The sequence below is a fragment of the Ammospiza caudacuta genome, chromosome 18 (assembly GCF_027887145.1).
Source record: "Ammospiza caudacuta isolate bAmmCau1 chromosome 18, bAmmCau1.pri, whole genome shotgun sequence".
NCBI lineage: Eukaryota > Metazoa > Chordata > Aves > Passeriformes > Passerellidae > Ammospiza > Ammospiza caudacuta.
The window spans coordinates 9,587,993-9,612,358 of record NC_080610.1 but is presented as its reverse complement, the minus strand read 5'-3'; the positions used below and the strand labels follow the sequence as shown (position 1 = coordinate 9,612,358).

Here is a 24,366-nt window from a genome sequence, read left to right as displayed (position 1 = left end):
GGCGGCGCCCGGCGAGGAGGGGTCGGCGGCGGCGGCGGGCGGCGGCGGCGGCGGCGGGCGGCGGCGGGGGCTGCCCAGGGATTGTCTCGCTCGTTCCGCGGCAAGAAAGTTGGGCGGCGAGCGCGGCGGCGGCGGCGGCCCCCCCGGCGGTGCGCGGCGGCCGGAGCGGGGCCCCGGAGCGGCGCTGCCCCCGGGGAGGGGGCGCCGCGCCTGGATTATCCCGAGCTGGGTCGAGCCTCCTGGATCTGCCTCTCTCCTCCGCGCCGAGTGAATCCGAGGTGTCCTCGTCCTGATCCAGATAAATCTTCCCCCCCTTCTCTTTTTTTTTTTTTTTTTTTTTTTTTCCTCCCCTCCTCTTCCCGTCGTTGCTTTTTTGGGGGGGTGGGGGGAGGCGGGGGGTGGAAATTTGTCAAGGTCATTCCGTGGATTTAATATTTTTTGTGTGTGTGTGCCGCTCGCCCCACCGCCACCGCCACCCAGCCTTGCTCTGTGGATTATCATCGCCCTGGATCCGAGGCTCTGAACAGCAGGATTTTTTTGTTGTTGTTGTTGATTTTTTTTTTTAATTATTACTATTATTTTTTAAGGGCTCCGGGGTTTGGAGAGGGGAAGCGGTGAGTTGGAGGGGGGCGACTTTACTCTCCCCCCCGCGCCCCCCCCACTCCCACCCACCCCCCCTCGCTCCTGGCCTTCTCATTTTCATTTTTAAAAATTTTTTTTTAATTATTATTATTATTATTTTTAAATTTTTTTAATTTGCTTCTTCTTCGGCGATGGATGGGAAAATCCGGCAGAGCCGGAGGTCGAGGTCGCAGCGGGACCGCGTGCGGCGGCGGGAGGCGGCGGCCCGCGACCCGCGGAACCAGAGCCCTTCCTCGGGCTCCGAGAAGGAGCCGAGCCCCGGCAAGGAGAACGGCGGCCAGAACTGCACCGCCCCGCGGGGCCCGCCGCCCGCCGCCCGCGCCGCCCGGCCCCCGCGCCGCCGCCGCCGCGAGTCCAGCTCCCAGGAAGAGGATCTGATCGATGGCTTCGCCATCGCCAGCTTCAACACCCTGGAAGCGCTGGAGGTAAGGGCGCCGGGGGCCGGGGGGCTCTGCCCTCCCGCGGGGCGGGGGCTGGGGAGGCGGGGAGGGGGTTGGAAGGGAAAAGGAACGGGGGGAAGGAGGGGAAAAAAAAAAAAAAAAAAGGATTTGAGAAAGGAAGCGCGGCGCTTTCAGGCTGCTGAATTTTGCAAATAGCAATTAACGTGCATTAATCCTGGTGTCAGCCCGGGGGGATCCCGGGGCTGCGGGCAGGAGGGTGCCGGGCCAGCCCCGGTGATCCGCTGGCAACTTGGCTGCCCCCCCTTCTCCTGGCTGCTTCCCTCCTCTGCCCGGCTCCGGCCGGTGCTCGCCATCACTCCGGGCAAGTCCAGTGTTTGTTTGGGGTTTTAATTGGCTGCAAAATATTCCTGGCGTGTTGGGATGGTCCGGCATTGTTGTGAATGGTGGAGCTTCCCCCCTCCCGCCCTCCTTCCTCCCGCTCCCCCCTCCTCCAGCTCGGGAGTTTGTGTTTGCATTGCCAAGATGTTACTTTATCTGTCTCCGGAGATTGTTAGCAAATGGCTAGTGTTTGACATTTTGTGGAAAAGAGATGTTTAAATGGATAATAATCCCTCGGTTGTAATTCCCATTTTTGAAGTAATTGAACAAATTCTTCATCTCTTGTTGACTGTACGTATTTTTCTGGTGTTAATAGGCTGGCAAAAAATATTGCTTGTCTAACTTATTACAAACAATATTTGCTGAGCAAATACTGCCTGCCTTGTCTGAGCTAAGTTAAGCAGAGCAGGAAATTTAATATTTTCAGAGGGGCATTGACAAACCATGACTTTGGCTTTTGATTTTTGTTTTGTTTGTGTACAGTTGGAAGAAGTGAGTTGTGGAGAGGAAGCACCTCACAAGTTGCTTGTTGGGTGTAAGAACTTGAATTCCCAGTAAATATGAGCAATTCTGGTGCTTTTGCCCACTTTGTTTGACACACCATGGTGGAGATGTGGGCAAAGTTTTGGGTGCTCTCCTTGCTTTGGATTTCCTGCCTCTTGTGTATCTGTTAACCTGTGTTACAGCAGTGAAGAGTTGTGCGTGGGCTGATGAATTCTCTGATTTGCCCTGGGATCTTTAATGCCTTTGGCTCACGCTCTGAGGTCCCATTTTGTTCCTGGGCTTTGCTGCTCCCCAGCCCACACCCCTCCAGCCACGCAGGCCTCTGGTGGCACCGTGGTTGTTTGGAGTTTTTTGCCTGCAGGACCAACTCCTGAGAGTCCCAGGGATGGTCCCTGTGTGCCCGTGGAGGTGCCAGAGGTGGCCTTGGCCATCTGCCCTGGTGGCAGGACCCTTGTTTGGGGAGCCAGGGGTTCTGCTCAGCAGGGACATCCAGCCCTGAGCAGCTCTGGGTGTGCAGGTGCTGGAGAGGCAGGAAGGTTTGTGTTAGCTTGGTGATGGCTGCTCTTTGGCTTTTTGTGCTGTCATTTGTGGGGTGTTGTCCTGACAGGAAAGCTGACTACTTTGTGTATGCAGAACTGATAATGAGTGAGCAATCTGCTCTCCCGTGCCTCTAAACCAAGCCCTAGACCTGTCTGTATAACCTTATTTTTTTTCTTTTTCTTGGGCATGCTCTTAGTCAAATATGCATCAGCAGATAGGTCCAATTAAACCCCTGAGTCTCTACTGAGCTGTCAGGGAAGAAAGTAAAATTCATCTTCCTGCAGAAATTTTCTACCATGATGAGCACATTATCAGGAAATAGAATTCAAATGATAGTGCAGTCCCTCCAGGCTGATGGGGAAAACTCTGGGCTTTTCACATGGGGAGAGCCTTGTCATTGAATCAGCCAAACCTTGATAATAAGGTACACAAGGGTAAAAAGTGACCTGAAATATCTGCCACCCCAAGGTACTTCTGTTTGTGGAAGCACTTCTGGTTTTTCTTTAAAAAGAAAAAAAAAAGTCTTTGCAAAATGATCCGCTTTAAAATTCTTGCCAAAAACTTCAATGCCACCTGAAATTAACCCATTTCTGCTATATTTACAAGCATGTACTAGAACAGCTTCCTGAAATTACCTGATATCTACAATGTTTACCAACATGTCAGACAACACCACCTGAAATTAACCTATTTCTAGTGTATTTACCAACACGTGCTAGAACGCTTTCCTGAAATTAACTGATTTCTACTCTATTTACCAACATGTAAGAGAACACCACCTGAAATGAACTCATTTATAGTGTATTTGCCAAGATGTTAGAAAACGTGTGCACCTCCGCAGCCATGGTGGTTGACACCTCAGAGGGAGAAGTGTGAGCAGAATTCTCCTGTTTCACACCAACCAGGTGTGTTATGTTTCAGGTTGTGTTCTTGGGGGTAATGATGGTGTGCATTCCCTAAATCCCTGTGAAACTAAAAAAAAAGAAAATACATTGTGTGGATTTTTTTTTTTTTCCACTGCTTTGGACCATGGGTGATGTTTGGCAGATGTCATGCAGCAGCAAGGGAAGGGGATGGTCAAGGCAAAAGCACTTTAAAGCAGTATACAGCCATGGAAATGAGTGAAATGGCAAGGTCATTTTGTGTGGTGTGGAACTGTGTTCTCTGATGAACTTGGCTGCAACAGGTGGTTTTCTTCTGCTTTGGAGGAAATCTGTATTTTGGTGCACATTGGTTTTTTAAGAGGATTTAAAATCTGCTGTAATGCTTTTTAAAAAATAAATAAGAATTGAAACCTTCTATGCCCATGAGGGGGAATAAAGTTAGAAGTGAGTGTATGGCTTAGGGACAGTACTGAAATAAAAAAGTATTTTATTTAATTTTTTAATCCTTAAAAGGAGCTTTTGTTGCATATGTGGTAGTTTATTGTGGTATTCTAGGTTGGTTTGTTTCTTGATGTTACAGTGGTCTCTGATTATGTTTAATAGAATAACCAAGGCTTGGGTTTCCCCTTGGAAATGCAATTTCTCAGTGTTTAGGTAGAACTTAATGGTAGAATCATTTGGGAGAGGTAAGGTGGTTTTTGGTTTGTTTTTCTTTGTATCTCACCATATTGTGAATTCCCCTTCCCCACTGCAGGAAGTTCTCACTGCTGGTGTTCCTGTAAATAAAGGGTGCTTTATAGAATAAATATATATATTCTTCCTTTGTGTTGACCCGGGAGTATGAACAGTTAAGGTCAATACTGAGGGGTGGCTTTGAGGTCTCCTTTAGCTCTCTGGTGTGAATTTTAAGCATTTTGTATTTTAATTCATGTGGCAATGTTTCCTTTCCTTGGCAGTTGTCATCTGAAAACCATGTGGCTATACTTGTGACTTATTTATCTCCTATCTTACCATCTTCCAAATAAAGACTGAGTTGATTATATATATATATATATTTTAAATTAAGTGAAAAACAAAGCCCCACAGACACACATGCAGCAGCCTCTTTCTGTGTAGAAGAAGTTAAAACTTCTCCTTTCTCTTCCTTCCCCTGGATCTTCCTGTATAAATCCAGCTCAGGTTTCATGCAGTTTAGGGCTGATGTGTGTGTGTGTAGTGGTGTTTTATTTGGGGTTTTTTAGTACCCAGCCACTCACCACGACTTTGGACTTAACCTGGAAATGTAGTTTTGGCTTGGGGTGGTCAGTGAGACTGGAAAAGCCACCAGGAGATGGGTGCAGTGCCAGGGCTGAGGAAAGGGGGATTTCTGCCCTCCTTCCAGAATGAATGGTGTGGATGTGAGCATGTGTGTATATTCATTACGTTCAGGTGAAGCTGCTAATTATTCTTGAAGGTGATTGGTGAATCAGAGCGAGAGAATCTAAATGAGTGAGTCGGTAGTTGAGGGCTCTCTCTGATCATAGCTGTTCCTTTCAAGTATGAAAAACAGCGCTAAAAGGGAACTTCATCAGAATGTTAATGAATGCGATCTTTGAGAGCAATTGTTCTCCCAAAGTAGTTGAAAAGACAAGGGGTTGTGTTTTCTTTTTGGCTGTTGTTTATCATTTTTACAGATTCCAGCAAAGCTTTGGAGCCCTGAATGGAAATTTTAACTTTCTTGAGGGGCGTGTGTGTGTGTGTAGGGGTTTTTTTTGAGGAATGTTTAACCTGTTTACAGAATCTCGTTGAGAATCCCTGCTCAGACGTGTGTGGAGTGTTGTGCAGAAGCAGCCCTGAGCTGAAAAGGGGCAGACCTTGACTCGCTGCACGTGGTGTTGGAGCGGAGATGCTGCCCTTACAAGCCAAGCCGAGCCGGGGCCCAGCTGTGCCCCAAGGAGATGAATGCTTTACCCTCTCCCTGTTTGTGTCCAGAGCTCTGGCAGTGCTGCCTCTCAGCCCCTTCCTTCCCTGCTGTTCCTGCCTGGTGCAGCAGAGCTTGGACAGCCTATTGCTCCTAGTAGGCTTCTGGACAAAATCCATGACTGTCATCTTGATAAGGCTGTTTTCACATGTGTGCTGTACACTGTCCTGTTACTGTTGCTCTGATCTCTCATTGATAAGAAAACCAATGTATTTAGCTGCAGTTTCCTGTTCCAAGGGTTTTGGGCTGGCTCCACTGACCTAGCGATGGAACTTCTGATTTGTCACCATCTCTCTCTCTGTCTGCTTAACAGCTTAGATTTTTCCATAGCTATGTTTTAAAACAAGTTTCTAGATATTTAAGTGTTTTTTTCCTTCTACTTAATTGTCACGTGCTGGTGTATCAAGCTAGCATTTCTGATGGCCAGTTATTCCTCTTTAAAAGTGCTTTTAACCCCAGGAAAGCTAATGATTTTCTGGATGATGCTCTAAAGGCTCTAAATGCCTTTTGGTTTTCCTGAAGGCTTGCTAGTCTCCATTGATTTGTTCTCCTAGCTGTTGATTTTATTATTTTTTTTTTTTTTTTTTTTTTTTTTTTTTTTTTTTTTTTGCATCTTGTCTGAAGCAGGTACTCTAGGTATCTTTGTTGAGGAGTCAGAGGTGATTAAATCAGAGGGGGAGAGCTCTGCAAAGCCTGAAGAATCTGCTCAGCTGGCCCAGGAGCTGGGGGGAGCAATGTTTCCTGCAAACCTTGGTGGGGTGGTGAGGAAGGATGCAGCTCTTCTGCTGGATGGGGAGTTCTCTGTCTCGTGGGTGAAACCTGCCAGGGTTAAAGGAGTGATGGGGTGCATGGCAAGTGCAGCCCCTGCCTGGGGCCATCCCTGCACCTTTAGTGCACATAAAGTGGCTGCAGGGGTGTTGAAGAGAGGAAATTGCCTGGAATTGCTCAGGGGTCACACTCATCCCTACCTGAGGTTTCATTTTAACTCAAACTGCAGTTGATTCTGTCTATCTGGGTGTTTTGGATGACCTTTTAATATCCTACCAATTTTTCTGAAGTCGTTTCCCATAGTATAACTGCTCAGGCTTTCTTGAGCACTGAAACCTGGGACAAAACGTGAGGTGAAATTTGCTGAAATGTCAAGTAGACCAACCATCACAAAGAAATTCAGAAGATATATTCAGTTTTAAAATTAATTAGAATCTATACCATTTTTAAAAAATAAGGTACTGTGTATTGCACAGGTAAGATTTTTTTTGTAATAAAAAGGACATAATAGAACTAGTGTTCCACTTAATTCAGATAATAAATCTTTACTTGCAGTAGTGTGATTTGACTTCATGCCTAGTAAGAACTGAAAACTTTACTGTGCTCTCAGTACGCTAAGAAGATGCACTTTTTATCGTTTATCTCAGTTATTTCACAGAATGAGACTGACTGTCACAATGCTGCTTTCTGGGAAAATAGCAGTGAAGAATGGAGCTGGGTAGGATGAGATCAGCCTGGTGTTTCGTGTTGTTTCTTTGGTGGATCCCTGCTTGCTCTGCAGAAGGGCTGGTGGTCATGCAACTGCACTTGTGAAGAAATTCATTTTGGTGCAGAGGTGCTGTACTGTGGCTGGAGACACATTGATAGAAAGGCTTTGGGGTGGTTTGGTTTTTCCCCCTTTTGCTTCCCTGCTTTTTTTGGGTGAGGTGTGAAATTCTCCATGCACAGCCACAGCAGGCTGCTCCCCTGTGTCAGGCTTTGCAAGCACACAGATCCCAAACCTGTGTGCACCTTGTGTGGGTGTAGCCTTGTCAGAATGTGCTTGCAGCTTCAGCTTCTCCAGCTTTGGGCTTTGTCCTGGTGGTGCACGATGAGGGAATATTGTGCAGTCTGTGGTGCTGCAGCAAGTACTCGAAAGAGAACAGTATCAGCAGAACTGAAACGCTGTTTCCTGCTTGATGCACTTTGGGTTTTTTTTAAAATAAAGATTTGAAATACAGTGCGTAGGGTGTGCATCTTGGTATCGGTTGTAGGTGAACATCCAGCTCTAAGTGAGAACAATTTCCAATTCAGTGCACTTTAATGCCTCCAGTTTATCATGGTAAATGTATAAAAGAGTTTTATGTAGGTGAAGTGGCTCTTGCTGTTTAAATGTCTCCTGGCTCTGCTGTGTTCAGCACAGTGGGGGCTGTGACTGTTCTAGCCACGCTCTTCTGAGACAAAAGACTTGGAGCACAGTGTTACCAGCCCTGGTCCATCTCCTTGAGAAATAGTCTCTTTTTGAAAACTAATGAACTATTAAGAATCCTGCTCTGATGCTGAAAGAGGAATCAGTCTTGATGTTCCAAAGCCAGAAACGCTGAGCATGGAGGCAAGGGTTAACCAGCTCTGAGCCTCCCAGGCAAAACCGACCTGTGCGGAGTTGTAGAGTTGTCGGTCCAGTTCCTCTGGTGCAGGAGTTGTGAAAGCTGGGCAGGTACAAACTGCACCAGCTGTGGGGCTCCCACCTGCACCAGCCAGGCCCCAGTGACAGGCAGAGAGGTGAGTGTCACCATTTGCAGCTTAATTATTTTGTACTGAGTGACTAGACGTGAAGTGCAGAATTACCTGGCTAACAGGAGCGTGGGGCAGCTGAGTGCACTGTGCTTGGGTGATCCTGGATGAATGGAGAGTGTTTCCTTTGTAGCTCTGTCTTGCTTGGAGCCAAAAAGGGACTGAACTTGAACAAAAGTTGCATCTGCAAGGTCAGTGGTTGGCATGGATAAGGGGATTGAAGGGATCAAAATTATTTCCCTGCGCCACTGGCTGCAAAACATGGGCTTATGGCACCATTCCTGTCTCTCCCTTTGTGCTCAGAGCAAAGCTTTTTAAATCTTGTGCTGGCTATCTATAGTGCCACACAAACGTGGCAATTTGAAGTTAAATGTTCTATTTTGAGGCTGCCGTGCACGGTCAGCAGGGCAAGGAGCCGTGCTTGGGCTCCTCTGCTCTGCCCACAGCCTGCCTTGCTCTCTCTTCTGCACAGGTTGTCATAGAGAGGAATTGAGAAAATACATATGCATGATGCAGTTGTGCCTGTAGTCTCAATGTGAAGCTTATAGTGCTTGTGGTTTGATATCATTGTGTTACCTTGCCCTTCAACAGATGTTCCTTCATCTTCAGAAATATAAGACAGTAATTGGTGCTTTGCTGTTTTCCTCCCCAATTTTAAATATAGATTGATTCACTCTAGTGCTAGGGTGTCCCTGACCTAACCTGTACTTAGTGATGAGATGCTGAAGTTAGGAGCAGCCGAAGTTGGGAAACAAATGGTAATTCAGAGCTGCTGGTTGTTGAGTGGCTACTGAAGGACTCCAAACTTGTTCCTTTAACCCCTCCTCATCCTTACTGAAGCTGCAGCTGTTTTCCTTGGAGCTCTTATTTGTAGAGAGGAGGAAAAACCCCCAAAGAGTTTCAAGGAAAACAACATCTCAAAGCTTACAATGACATCAAGTGCATCAGGTAATAAAATGCATTATTGCTCTTGATGTTTTGGTGGCTCTTAAATCTCTCTTGTAATGCTGTGGGAGAGAATGCGCAGCCTCTTAACTCCATTTAGCCTGAGCACATACCTGCACTCAGGGGCAGTGAGACTCAGGATGGCGTGCAGCTAAGAGATGTTTATGGAATCAGTCACACTTGATATAAAATAATTATGATGTTTTGACATCTTGTTAATAACTTGCAGCCATTGGAAGAAATGGAATTATGGCATTCTCAGTCCTTGATGGAACCTTGGCATTTCTTTCAGGTTGTAAAATTAAAGAAAAAATGTGAAAGCCATTAAAATGGTTGGATGTGGGGCCTGGGAAAAATGATGGGCTGCTTAATTGAAAAAGTGCTTCATTCCAATTGAAGTTCATTCCAGTTCAGTTCTGACCATTTCCTTGCATCTGTAATGGGGAAGGAAAAGGGCTGATCCTCCCAAAATCTGTCTGTGAGAGCATTTTGGGTGTCACTGGGTTCTTCATCTTATCTGTGAATGAAGTGGAAGGAAATCCTAGCGAGCATTAGACATGAGAGAAAAGTCTTGTCACCTGTAATGACTAAAATCCCCTGAAGTGTTGCCAGCGTGTACTTTAGGAATCATATAATTATATGATTATTGAAAGAGACATAAAAGACCTCATGGCAAAACCCTTAGAAAGGGGGAGGGAGGGAATCCGTATGCAAATAAAGATATGCAGAATTTGCTGTCTCTCTTTTTTTTTTTTCCCTAGTTATTTTTCAGTCCAAAGCTCAGTAATTGCTTTTATGGGGATTACTTAATAAAACTGGGGCATGCAAAGGAGGGAGAAATTGTTTATGCCAAGTCACAGGGCTGGCTCGAAGTCCTAGGGAGTAGGAGTAAAAAATGGATTTTTAAAAGTAAAACTGCAAAGCGGGTTTTGTGCTAAGAGAAAACAGCTATTTGTTGCAATGTTATCCTACAATAAAAGTGTTTTGTGGTCTGGCGGTTAAGCAGAGGGGTCCGGAAGCTGAGATAACGGGGTTTTCTTTCTGACTCCACCACAAGTTTCCTCTCACAGAGCTCTGGGCAAGTCCTTTCATCGGTGCCTGTGTCAGCCTGGCTGTGCCGCTGCTGGGAGCTGGAGGTGCCACTCAGGGAAACTCCTGTGACGTGTTGGAACTGCCTCAGCCTGACGTGAGTGCTGTCTGTGCATCACCTGGAGATGATGGGAGAGCCTCTGATGGCAAAATCTCCTTGTTCAAACTCCTAGGGAAATGTTTCTCTTTCTCCTCTGCCCCACGTCAGCTGTGGGAGAGCCTTTCCCGTGGCATGCCCTGCTCTGGGCATTGCTGGTGGTGCAAACGCAGCCTGAGATTTCCCTGAGCTCTAGTTCTCCTCTCACAGCTAAAACACAAGCCTTGACTTCAGGCTTCTTAAGTTCCCCTAAGCTTCATCAGTCCTTACTGATGCTCTGGATTTATAATCTTGCTTCTCGTAGCAGCACTCATTCATGCCTTCACTAGGAAACTCTCCTGATGCAGAACAGACATATCTCAAGAGAGGTAGGCAAAAACCTACCTTTTGTTGCAAGGTAGGCAAAAACTGCCTTCCCTTTTTTTCTCAGGCTTAACTAAAGCATTAAAAAAAAAAAGGAAAAAAACCTGTCCTACTACTATTAGTGTTGAGTTACTGAATATTTTGCAAGATCTGCCCAGGAAAGAACACCATGATTTAGTCTGGTATTCTAGTTTGGCACTGAATAGTACAAAGTTGTGATACGAGTTTGCTGGTGCGATTTTTAGCTGAAAATGACAATGGTTTTCCAAGCAGATGGATTTTATAACTCGCCTGCCATCAGCTCATCCATCAAACTCCGCAGAGATCTGTGCATTGGTGTCAGTGTGCACATGGCAGTGTTGTTGATTACATCAGACAAACTGATAAGTCCCTTGGAGCCCTGTTCCCACTCCCTGGGCAGCCCTGGGGTGGGTTTGGCAGCAGTGGGGGTTTGTTCCCAGCCTGTTCTCACTGGCAGTGTGGAGCTGAGCTGTGTCCTGTCCCTGTCCATGGCTGTGGCTGCAGGGTCAAGTGTGACCTGTGCAGGGAAGGACACAGGCACTGGTGTTTCAGTGCTGTTTGTGGTGGGAAGAGGGGTGATGAAACATGAGTGAGAGCCTCTGGGCTGCCCAGGGTCTGCAACTTGGTTTCACACAGATTTTTAATACTCATAAGTGACTTTTTTCCATGTTGCTGGAAGATGCTAAGTCACACAGAGGTGTGACTGGGAAATTAAAGTTGTAGCTGCATCTAGGCAAAAGTAATTGCAGGGCTCAATCAGAAAAGGTTCCCATGCTCATTACTAGGTCTCCTGTGCAACTTTTAGGCTTTTTGCAAGGAAAGATGCTCTTTTTAGCAGCTGTTGGATAGAGGAGCCCCATATTAACATCAAGCTCATTTACCCTGGTTAGAAAATGTTTTGGTATGTGTAGGGACAGGCCGTTTCCAAACCAAAGGTTAAGGAACTGCTGTAACAGGACCTGTGCAAACTAATGTAAACTCCCAGGTGACACCTCAGACAAACAGCTATATGCAGTTGGTTTGCTTGGTAGGTTCCTAGGAATTATTTTTGAAGTGGGATGTTTTTTAAAGAAAAATGAAAAAAGAAAAAATGGAAATGGTTTACACAAGCTGTTTCCAGAGGAAACACAGCTGAAGGTAAGAAACCAAAGATGGTATGTCCTGAGAAACACATGGATGGATTGTGGAGTCTCTGAGTGTGTTGCCTGGTCCTCCTCTGCTCGCGAGATGCTCATGGTTTTATAATTATAAAGTTGCTGGTCTCCAAACACTGTCGCTCTTGTGCCACAGCTCTGAGGCCACAATAATAATAATAATATTCTTTCCTGTGACTCTTTGAGGTGCTGTGCTGCTCAGGTGCAGTGTGTGGGTTCCAGGGGAGGCTGTTCAAGCCTGGCTCTCGGGCTCTGCTTTCCTGCTCAAAATGTATCTGTGCATTTTCTCTGCCACTGCCAAAATAAATGCTGCAGACAATCCAGGGCCAGCAATGTCATCATCATCAGGTTACTGAGTTTCTGCCTGAAGGTCAGCTAACTGTGACTGCTACTAAATAGCTGTTTGCTGATATGGTATCTGCAATCGTACACCACGCCTGGTGGCACGTTTGCAGTGGAGTTTTGGCATGGGGCTGTGTGGCCCAAACAGAGCATGTTTGATGATAATTGTAAGGTTGATACAACCTGCAAAAATACTAATTTGACCTAAAAAAGGACAGAGCGTAAACTGTGGGTGTTTATCTGTCTTAAGTACAATGTGCTGGCCATCCAAAATGGAATTAATTAGGTTTGCTGTCCTCCTGTGGCATGGGTTGGGGTCAGCATTGGGGTGGTCTTGAGCATTGTGGTGAGATGCTGTAATGCAGAGCATGTGTCAGCATCAGGGCTGGTGAATGGGCAGCTTCTGGTGTTTCCTGCAGGCAAATAAAGCTTGTCTTCCCTTGGGGTGCTCCTTGGTTTGTTCTTTTGCGTATTTCTGATTATCTGCTAGTAACCTGCAGGTGAATTTTCACTGTTCACTGCTCTTACCTGGACAAAAAGGAGCAGCTACTGAAGAGAGGGAATAGATTTTTGTCTCAAATGCAAAATTAATTCTCCTTGTTCTTTCATGTCTTCCTCCTTTTGTGCTCGTGTGTGTTAAAATTCCCATTCCCTGTTTATATATGTTTAGCAGATGAAGTCACTGGTGTTTTTTTCCCAGTGTTACCTTTACAGTGTTATGAACATAAGCAGAATGTGATTATTCACTGAGTCTCTGCTGAATACTGTAGGAATAATGGGTCTGTGCCTAAAGCATAAAGCCAGACACATAAAACATGCAGTAAGAGTACAGACATGGGGGAAAATGCAAAGTGTAGCTTCGTTTACCAATTTTACTGGAGCATTCTCTCTTATTTTGAGTTAGGAGGAAGTTAATAATGATGTGAGACTGGTATTTTGATGTGAGAGAGCAGAAAGTGGGGAGAGTGTGGGGTCCCTTCCCAGCATGGGAATCTGTGTTCCTGGGGGCAGTGACAGCTCCCAGCAGTGCAGCTTAACTGGTGTGCTTCTGGAGCTGAGAAAACATGGGGGAAAAATCACCTGGCTTTGTGTCTTCATGGGGATCAAGCCTTTTCAAAAAGAGTGAATTTTGGCATCTTGCAGTTTGTTCCTGATGCTGGTGAAAGGAACAAAAATAGGCTGTGGAGGTTTTCCCACCTGGTGCATCCCTTTGGCTCTGCCTTCCCAGGCAGCTGCCAAGCTAGAACCTCTGGAATGTCTTTTTGCAGGTGCTTTTCAGGAGGTCAGAATTTGAGTTGCAGCTGAATTACAAAGTAAAACCTTTGCTGCGATGCACAAAAATGTTTTGGACTTTCTCATTCTTCTAATGATACATTGCCAAGCTTTTAAGTTGAATGAACTTTAAATATCACCTCTGTTTAGCAGCATTTGAACTTTGCTTTCTACTTCCTTCAGTCTCAAAAAAGAAATAATATTGTGTCCTCTTTAGACTATGGCCACTGAAATGGTGTTTGTCTCTATTGTTAAAAAAAGAATGAGGATCTGAGTGCCTAATTAGCCAGTGCTGCTCCTTTTAATTTTGAAAGTTCATTCTTTGCCCCTGCTCTCTTTAATGTAGATTTTCTAAACAGCATCTAAAAATGTGTGTCTAAAAGACCTAATTAGTGTTGATATTTCAATATCTGAGCTTATAATTCAGCTTTTTTAATAGGGCACCTGGGTATCAGCACTAAATATGAAGAAAATTGAACCTATCCCAAAAGCAAGTGCATGTAAATTTAATTGGGGATGGGGGAAGAAATAACCCTTAAAGTTCAGACTCAATTATTTGTTTGGGAACACTTGGAACGTGTCCCAGGGAGGGGGGAAAATGGTATTTAATTAATGCTTGACTAATACCATGTTCACTTAGCTTTATGGCTTTTGAAAAATTTGCCTGAGCAAAGTGGTCCTGGCTGAGGTGGATGTCTGTTTGGTTGATATTTTAAGTCTGATACAGCATTGTTCACACCTTCTTGGAATGTAATACAGGAATAAACGGGAAACCCAATCTCCTTAGCACCCTGAGTCACACAGACAGGCCGTGCTCCGAGACAGGGATTTATTTCATGCATGGTGGCCTAGACATGAAACAAATGTGTAGAAAGGGGAATTATGTAGAATTGAAAGTGACAATTATGCAAACATTCCAGTTGAGGAAGAAGTAAATTCTTCTCTTTTTCCATGTGCTCAGCTTCAGAGCTAACGAGCAGCCTCTTGGGGGTTTTGCTCTGTGTGTTTGTATCTGTCATATCTCTCTCATCTCTCTTGCTTCTTGTTCTTTTTTTTTTTTTTTTTTTTTTCCTGGTTTGACCTTATTTTCCCTTTTGTTCCATGGAGTCATTCAATCTTTGTACTGCCGGGTTTGTTTACCTTGCCAGAGGAAAATGTTAGCACCCTTCCATTTCGGAGCCCAGGGCCGCTGTGCTCAGCCCAGCGCCGTGGCCACAGGAACATGGTGACTGATGGCATCCAAACCCCTTGATTCAATTGTTTTTTTGCTTTTTGAAGGGAGGAGAAGCTGGTGAGAGAAGAAACAAGCTGTGAAAATAGCTCTGTGCTTAGATGGACACCCTTTTGCAAAGCTAAACAACTTGATCTTCCACGCTGCTGGGTAGTTCCCACGCTTGCAGAAACAGGGGGAGAGCGAGCAGGGAGCTGGGGCTGTGACCACTTTAATCTGACATAAGTATGTGTTTTTGCTGAAGGGGATGGTCCTTTCCTGCCCTGGCTGCTTGTCCTGATTACCTCCCTTGTGCCAGCACTAGCGTTTATGCTGCCAGGAAAACTAATTCCCTGGTTCCCTGATCTGGCTGGCTGCACAGCCACGCAAATGCCCTTCTGGCACAGGGCAGGCAGGATGCAGGGGAGGAGGGCATGCACAGCAGATGTGTATTGATTAAAGAAACCCTGCAAATATGGCCAGAGCCTTTGGAGCAGGATTGCAGCTACATGTTCTTCCTGTGTTTCAGGTCGTCTTCCAAGTCTGCCGAAATGGGTAGTGTAGAATGATGGTTGTGCTGGAGTGACTCTGGTCTTGGTTAAGCTTCTGAAGTTGGTCATATATGGGGTAGTGGGAAGTGGCTGAGGGTAGGAGGAATTACTGGGGAAGATAAAACCTCACTTGCAAGTTAATTGCTCTGAGAACACAATTTCTACCTTGTTTTCAGTGATTAGTTTCAATGTGACAGGGAGAAAGAGGAGACAAGCTTTTTTGTGCTTGGCTGGTTCCTCGGACTGGATGAGGTATCTAACCCTTTTGATGGCAGAAAGTTAAAAGCAGTTCACTCTGTAAATGGCATTTGTAGCTCTGTTCCCACAATAATTCTTCCTTTTTTAGCCTTCTGTTATTTTTTTCTCCTCCTGTCTTTCTTTCTGTACCATATCCCATGCATGTGTTGTATTAAGGAGAAGCCTGTATTGGTTATTAAATCCAGAGAGTGGGGGAAGAAGGAGCTCTTCTAATCAGTGTCATTTTCCCAGCTGTAATCCCACAGAGGGATTGAAGAAAGTGTCAGGAGGATAAGATCAGTGTTTGAGCCCAGCTAAATGCTGGCTCTGCTGTGTGAAAATGTCTTTAATGGAGCTTGGTTGTGCGGGGAGAAAATTGCACGTAAATTGTGCAAATTTTTCAATAAAAAGCACTTAATTGTTCTAAAAGAGGGGGAGGGTCCCTCTTGTGTGCACATTGGAGACTTGAGTGAGCAGAAGTAACCTCTGTGGCACAGCAGTCATTGACCTTGTCAAGCCCTGCCAAGCGGAGGTCATGTGTGGTGAAGTGGTTGCCACAGGGGATTAGCACATCTGGGCAGAGGCTTTTTCCTTCTGAGCCTGAGCACACCCAATCCCATCTCCAGCAGCACACATGGAGCCATCAGAGAGCACAGGGAGCAATGGGGAGGCACCTGCCAGAAGAGAAACCTGTCTGGAGCCAGGGGCTTTATTGGCCCCAGCTGCAAGAGAAAGAACACTTGGTTACACCATGGACTCCCTAATCCAATGAGGAGAAGGTTGGCTTGAAAATTAACCATAAAACCCCACAAACTTGCCTTGCTAGTCTCATAATGAGATACTTCTGTGCTTAAAACTGTCTTTTTGCCCCGGTTTCCCTTACAGTTTTGCACATACAAATGTATTTTTGCATCCTACCTGCAGCTGTTGGTTTGGTGTGAGAGGTGCAGTTTTATGCAGGAAGGAGGCTGATATGCTTTTTTATTGGGCTGAAAATATGCAGAGGATGATGTTTTGTTATAAACCTCAGAAGGAATGAGTGGTGTATCTGCTGCCATGTAAGACTTCACAATTACTGTGTCAAGATATTAGGCCCAATTCACAGATGGTAGTGTCTGAAGTACAGGGAAAACAGATAATTACTAGCAACTGATCCATTTGCTCTGTGCCTAAAGGAGAGAATATTTAAGGATGGCTTTCCTCCTTGAATGAAGTGTTTATTAGAAAGCTTGATGCCATGGCATCCTTCAAGTCTAAGCATTGCAGTGTCAAATTTTATACAGATCTGTTCTGCTCTGCCTTCTGTATTCTTTTACAATTCTGCCTTAGTTGAATTAATTTCATACCCCAGGAAGAAAGTATTAAAAGAAAATTACCAATACTTCCAGCAGGAATAGTTGGTATCTTAGTAGGCAGAAGAGGCATTAAAGTTGAAGCTCTCTGCTCTTTGTGTTTGCCAGTAAAGGACATCATTTGTCAGTGATGCCCAGTCACCTCCTGGATGAGGAGAGAAATGATAATGCTCTGCTCCTGCCTTGGTTGTGAGCACCTAGAATGAAGCTGTGGTTGGTTGTAGTTACTGGAAGATTGGGTGCTGATGGGGTTTGATATTTGTGCTGAATTTTTGCTAGGCAGGAAAATGAGAGTTGTGCAAATTAACGAGTTACAGAAAGCACAGTCTGAACAGCATCAGGAAAATGATGCTGAAGGTTGGTCATTGGAGATTCTTTGTTCAGGAGGTTCAGGCTCACAAGTGATGTTGGAGACACCACAGAGATGCAGCCCACGCTGGGGTATTCAGCACTGGTGGCTTCTCAGGCTTCTTCAGAGTTCACACAGTTCCTGCTGAGAAGTGTTCAAGGCTGCTGGGCATGGGTGGTTCTTTACAGTCACCTTTAGAATTGTGCCTTGACTTCCTGCCAGCAACTGTGGGGCACAGATGAAAGTCTGGACCTGTGTCACAGGAGTGGTGGAGATCTGGATGGATCTGGATCTATTTTGGCACTTACTGTACCATATTGCATCTGAAATACCAGGTTGGACTTGGAGAATTAAGTGGAGCAATTATGAAGCAGAAGAAAAAAAAACCCCACTTATGTGGTGGCTGTGATAAATTAGTCATTTTGTACCTCCAAATAGCCAATTATTCCTCTGACTGGCTTTTATCTGACCAATTTGCATGTGCAGTCATGGTAACTGGTTTGCAGATTAGGTGCAGAATTTCATGTGTATCTGATGTTGCGTTTTCGTCTTGCTCCCTTGGAAGCAAAACACATGGATGAGGGGTTCTGTGTAACTCATTACTGTTAGCTGCTTTGTTTTTGCACTCTCAAAGCTTCTTCAGACTTGAAAGAAACAAGATGGCTCACTCTTGTGGGTTGGTGTTTTTTTGTTTGTTTTTAATATCAGACAAGACGACGTAAAATGGTCCCAGCTCCATAGAAGCTGCAGCACAGATTTCATTTGTATTGGCATTTTTGGCTGCACCTTTTGAGAACACATTGTTTGAGGGCTGGGAACTCGCTGGAGTGCATTTCAGAAGAGATGTAAAAGGAGAAAAAATTTTAAAAAGCTGAAAGAAAGAAGGAAATATGAACTGAAGCAGCTTGGCATGACCAGGGGTGAAATGATGCCTCACTGAAGCAAATGTCAAAACTCTGTCCTCTCTGGTGCCAAATTGCCATGGCTGCTCTCTGATTTTGATCTGAAGCTGAAAATTAGCAAATGGTAGTATTTTTAATATTAGACACCCAGAGAGCTAAGTGAAATCTTAATTTGAAAAATATTAATTATTCAGGTAGCTGAATTTTACTAGTAGGTTACACATAAGCTCTGTTTCTGTCAGGAATTTGTGTCAATTTAGCGTGCTGTGGACTTTGTAGAATCTCTGATATGAACAGTCTTTGAAGTGGAGAAATGGTATAAAATATTTGCCAACAGCCACCCAGCTTTTTAAAGCTTCATTTCCTTCAAATAAGTCTGCCTTTTAAAAAAACAAATAAAACTGAGTTGCAAGTACAAGAATAAGAAGATGCTTTTTCAAAGGCTGGGATTTTTTATATAGGCTCCAGCAATGCAGCTGTAGTTACCTTGGTCTCCAGTGCTGCTAAAGACAAATTAAGCTAATAAAACAGTATCTTGCAACATCATAATAAATAAATGGGCTAATCTGTATGCAAGTTTCTTGCTACACCAAATTTACACTGCTTGAGCATTTCCTCTTTTGGTGAGAGGTAGAGGTTTTTATAAACATAACCTTTCCAAGGGTCTGTGGAACAATGCCTTGTCAATCATTCAGGATTTAGGGATTGAAGATTGCATGTGAAGAAGTATTTGGAGGAAATTATATGTTTATTTTCTGGTGACAGCTTGGTGTTAAACTGAAGGCAGGTTCCAGGGAGGCAGCTGTATCCACCTGCCTGGTGTTACACAATTCCATGGGGAGCTGAAGGAGTTGCCTGGTTTCCATCATGTCCCAGCTAGTACATGATCAGTATAAAGTGTCTGTGGGTGCACATCATGTGTGAGAAATGTGCTTTTTCTCCTCTATGTGCTTAAAATAGTTGGACCTGTAAACTCCTTGTAAACTCCTGCTTGCTCCTCCTGTTCTATTGGATTGAGCACTCATGGCACTTTATTTTTTTAAATTTTTTTTTGAGTGGAGCAGCACCTATGAAGTGTCCTGGTCTTGCACAAAGCCTTCCATTAAAATAATTGCAGGTGGACAAACATCTAGCTTTAAATTCTCTGAGCTGTTTAAACTTGTGAGGTTTTTTTTTTTTACATCCTGCTTATTGAATTATCAGGGTGTAAGTTTTATTAAAACTGGGTGTGAAATTCAATTTTTGCAAATAATTTTCTCTGCAGTAGCTTCTCAAGAGCCCTTCCAAAGCACTTTCAGCACAGCTTGGGGCAAAGCTGGAAAAATCAGAGTTGAAAATTGGGGCACGTCACTTTCCCCCCTCTCTAGATAAGTTATTTAATCTCTGTCCCTTTATTACTTCTGTAAAACAAGGATAACTTATCTCCTGGTATTTTACTGCTTAGTAGTTGTAAACCCTGCAAGCAGGATCTTTTTGATAGGGAGTACATTAAGATTAAAGTACACGGTGTTTTGTTCTGAAGAGTTTGAGGATGAAATTTATAGGCAACTGTGAGCTGCATGTTTGCTTATGATAAAATTGGGGGATGAAGTATAAAGGAACAGACATTGGTACTGGCCGTGGAACTTGCAGCTTTACAGTACAAACAGCCTCTTGTTTGTGGTGATAAAGGCAAGAAATCCAGTGTATTCTACCAGCTACAAATAGCTGCATGGGGTAGAGCTTTTCACTGTGTAAAAATGGGCTTTTTCTCATTCTCAAACCAGTCTCTCAGCTGTTCCTGCTAAAAGGTCCTCTCTCCACTTGTTTAGTGACTGTGAATTTTTGTTGCTCTAACAGGAAAAAGCATCTTTTGCTGCTGAACGTCCTCCAGCCATTGCTGTCCTCTCCTCCCCCTCCTTTCTCTATATTCTAAGGATTTATTTGTGAAATTCCCCCCAATCCTTGGGCTTAATCATCTGGAAAGAGCAGCCTGGCAGGGCAGTGGGTTGCTCTGGGGATCATCCTTGTGGCAGCCCCTGCTGCCTGCCCTGCCTGGCTCATGGATGGATGGCTCTGGAGCCACACCAGGATTGCTGCAGCACAGCAGAGTGCCCTGCAGAGCACAGCCCTTCCCCTGCATCTGCCCTGGGGATTTCTGACTCCTCTGCCACAGCTCTGCCAAGTCCTGCTTTGCTTTTCCAGCCTCCCAGCTCTTCTGGATGTTGTGTATATATTGGGGAGGGGGATGAGATTTCTGTGGATAATGAAGAATTTTGGAGAGGAAAGTTGGCTTGGTAGCCTGGGGATGTGATTTTATAACTTATAACTGGAGATGTCTTTTCTTCTCTCTGATGGATCCACTGTCTTAAAGCTTTTTGGTAACAAGATTCAAAACTGATATTTAATCTTCGACAAGGGGAAGGATGAAAAACTGAAAGATCATTTCTCCTCAAGATTGTACATTTAGATATTTCTGGATGTGTGTCTGTGGGTTGTTCTTCGTTGCCAGCCCCTTCCACAAGCACAGCTCATCGTCTTGTGCCATTGATCATTCCCTCGTGGTTTTGAGCCAGAAAATCTCAAAGGCTTTTCATACCTGCTTAGGGGAATTTTTAATAATAATGGGCCACTGGGGCAGATGTCCTGGGATCAAAATCTAAACTAAAATATTTAAAAAAACTCTGATAACCTAACACCTAACCCACCCAAACTGTGTAATGCATATAATGAAGGCTGTGAGCCATTTGCTTCCCCAGAACTCACACTGGTGCTCTGTTTAACCTGTGATGTGGGTTAAATACCCCTAAGAGAGGTTGCCTGGTACAAGCCTTAGATCTTGCAAAATGAGCAAATCATGGTTCAGGCAGGTGTGTGAAAAGCTCCTTTAAAAAGAGCAGAGGGCCACATTAGCAGGGTTGTAGCTGGGATAATCAGGAGAGTTCTGTGTGGAGCTGCTGCAGTGATTGCTGCCAGGGCTGCTCTGCATCCCTTTACAAGAGAATTATATCCATGGCATGGTATTCATGTGTTTACATGGAATCAGGGTGAGTCTGGGCTAGGGCACTGCCTCTAGACCCTGCCACAGTTCTAGATCATTGCCTAAAGAGGGGATTTTGCAGTGGCAGAGGAACATTAGGGGAAAAACTTTCCTTTGGGACTTTATTTCTGTTATTTTGTTGATATTGTTTCAATAAATTGCAGGAAAAAGCAGCAGAATACCCATAGGAGAAGCAGGTGGCTGGTCTGTGGGTCAGTGGAAGGGTTGTGTTATGCTCAGTATTATTATTACTTGGAAATTTTGTTTTTTCCTCTGCATTTTGTTGAATTCTCCATCTCTCCATGTACATCATAGATGGGAAAATTGCAGGGAGAGTTGCACAAAGCTGCCTTTCTTGTCATTTCTGCTTAAATCTCACGTGACAGTTGGACAGAAGCTGTTTTCACTGCTTGAAGTGAGGGGGAGGTGAAATGGGTGGTGGATTTCTAAAGAAAACTATATATATACTTATTTTTCTGCATGCAGGCAGCTTGTGTTTGTGGTGGTGTGGGCAAGGAAGCACCTCATTACACAATCTATATTGGGTCTGTAGTGGAGAGAGCTTGATTTCCTCCTGGGTACAGATTTATCTCCCCTGTCAATTGGGTTTGGATACCGCTGTGGAGGGGATTTATTCTGCCTTTCCTTCCCAACCAGTGACTGCTGGGGGAAATGCATGCAGGGAAGACAGGGTGCACTTTGCCTTTTTATTTCTTTCCTCCTTTTTTATTTATTTCTCTTTTCCCCTCCTTTCAGTGGAGAGTAGGTGCAGGGTGGAGATGTTTCTAAACCACATTAATTGGCTGTGATGCCACTCAGCCTCTGGCCAGAGCCGACCAGCCAGGGCCAGTCATCACCCCTGTGGCATGGCCAGACCAATCTGGGCTTGCATCACACCCTGCACTCTCAGGAGGGCTGGCAAAAGCACAATTGAGCTGTGGCTGGGATTTCCTGGCTCGGATGCAGGAGCTGCAGCCTCCCCAGACCAGGGCAGTGGGTTGGTGTGTCCCAGCAAAGTGCAGGGAAGGGCAGGGCTGTACTTCCTCCATCTGCTCCTGCCTCCCCAGGGCTGTGCTGCTGGGCTTGGTGAGGCTTCAGACACACCTGAGTGTGCTGGGGCACCCGTGGGCCCACTGTGACTGAAAACAAGGGCAGGGAGTCCAGTTGGAGCAAATACTAAAATGATGAAGAACTGGCCATGCTTGACCCCACACCCATTACCTCCTTCACCCTGAGGTCAGTGGCTGGCAGGACTGACTCACCCCTGGGTTCTGCTGAATAAAACATTCAAACTGTAGTCTCAAAGTGGGAGTGGAGCTGGTTCTGGAGTGCTGGAGCTCCAGGGAAGCTCCTGGCCAGCCCAGCAGCAGCAGCGCAGTGCCAGGCAATTGTTCATGTGAGGTGCAGCAAGGCAGGGAGAGAGGAGTGGTCCCCTGGTGGCTGCTGTCTCTGAGCCTGGGCTGTGTGAGCAGATCTGTCCTCAGTGTGTTCGCAGTGCCAGCAGCAAGTCAGGCTCTGTCTGGTTTCCTGTGGCCACAAAGAAGTTTTGCCATGAGAGGTCAGGTGAGCTGGGGCACGGCTGTGATGCTGGGCTTGGCCAGCCTGGTCACACAGCTCTGCCCCTCCTGGTGCTCTTGCAGCACCTGTAAGGGAATCAAACCTCAGATTTGAGCTGGTGTTTTAAAATCATGCACTCTTCAGAACAGCAGTCAGGGCTGGGATACAGCACAGTGCTGTATGGGGGTAAGAGAGGAGCAGTTGGCACTGGTATTACACACCCAGGTTTTTTTAGTGTGATGTTCTAGATGTCACTAAGGGCAAATAATTTAAAATACATTTACTTGTTGATTTAAATTTCTACATCCCTGGACTTTGGGCCAGTTCAGGTCTAGAACAGAGGGATTTTTTGTTTCAGAAACTTCTTTTTTCTCATTCCTTCTAGGAGTGTGGGGATGCCCAGCCAGGCTCAGCTCACGTAGCCTGGGCTGAGCAGTGAGTGAGCCTGGCTTTGGATGAAGGCTGTGAGCAGAGAATGTTATCCCAGGCTGGCATTTGTGCTCTCTGGATTCATGGGGACACAGGGTGTCCAGCAGGAAGGGGTGGCAGAATGAGCCCCATTGTTTGCCAGGGGATAATGTCTGCACAGTGTGAAAGTCAGCTGGAGACTTGGCACAACAGAATTGCAGTGTGCACACGCACGTGGTGCAGGGAGCCCTGGGCACAGCCAGCACTTCCCTCTGCCTGCCTGGCTCCTGCTGGGCCAGCACTCAGGCAGGGTCTCCTATATTTACTAGGAAGGATGGGTGATAGGTTTAGTTTGGGTTGCTTTCATGCATGTCTAGGGAAAACAACTTACAAAAAAAGGAACAAAGATTGTCTCACACACACGACGAAAAATGTGGCAAAAATACATTGCAGTTGCACCAATTCTCTTTACCATTATGACTTTATTGGACTAGAGAGGAAATGGGAACCCAGGAGAGGTATATTGAAGAGATGACCTTTTGGAGTCAAAGGGAGAAATACTTTGTCCTAAAGCTTAGAGTTATGTATTAAAAGTTGTCACCTTCCTACCCCTCTCTCCATATCTTTCTCCTGTTGCTTTTTCTGCATCAATCTCATAGACTGTTTGTCCCCTGGCTTATTTGCTGACTCTAGCTATGTGGTACTTGTATGTTCTCTCTGAATTCTGTTCTCCTTGGCCATCTGAAAAAGCCTTCCTTTAGCAGACAGCAGCACTGAGGTACTTGCGAGTGAGCAGCAGAGCAGGATTTGAGTGTTGCTGGGTGTTTTGAGAAATGGTGATCTTTCCCCTGAAGGACTGAGCTCTCAGATCTGAACCTGGCAATCCCCCTAAATTGGACTTGGCTTTCTCTGGGAACTGTAAAACCAGCAAATTTTCAAAACCTCCTGCTAATGGCTTGCTGAGTGAAGATCGATAGAGATGCCTAGAGGAGCCAGGCCTGGAGAAAGAACATATAATGCAAGCTGCCTGATTAATTTGCTCTGGAGAATAAAAGCCTTCAGAGATGAGAACAGGGTATAAAATAAGTAGTCATAGACTTGCTATACACTGAGTAGAATATGTTAACTTCTTCAGTCTGGTTAAGGGTTTCCAGCATTAGTTTTGTAATGGCAGAGTGTAACTTAGTGTGAGAGGGAATAGTCAGAGTATGGATGAGACCCCTGCCTATTGCTCTGTCACCACTAATCCCTGTGTCATGCAAGCACAGGAAAGATGTGTTGGCTTCAAAACTGGAATATGTATCTGCTTCCAGTCCTTGGAGTAGGTTCATGATTTTTATTGTCAGTGCAGGAGTTTGAACAGTCCTGGCTGTAAACAATAAGAAACTGTTTTCTTCCTTTTTGGGCAGTTTCAGTCTGTATTTAAATACAGTATTTCTTCAGGAGAATTAGAGTCATCTCTGCTCTCTGAGTCACGTTTAACCATCTTTGTTGGGCAACCACATCTGGGGTGGAGTGTGCCCTGGGTGAACTGCTGGGTCCCACAATTGGAGATGGGCAGTGAGCAAAGCTGCCCTTGGAAGTGTTTGCATGCTTGCTTCTCAGCTGCTCCTCATTCTGATGCCTCTGCCTTCCCCAGCCCAGTGCC

General features: G+C 45.3%; 1 protein-coding gene across 1 annotated transcript in view; it reads left to right on the top strand.

Annotated features, from left to right (window-relative positions):
• Positions 1-773: 773 nt before the first annotated feature.
• Positions 774-24,366, top strand: part of FBRSL1 (fibrosin like 1) — a 495,799-nt gene continuing 472,206 nt past the window's right edge. Inside the window, exon 1 of the mRNA XM_058816540.1 lies at positions 774-1,067. Within this exon, the coding sequence (XP_058672523.1) occupies positions 774-1,067 (294 nt within the window). The remainder of the gene's footprint in view (positions 1,068-24,366) is intronic.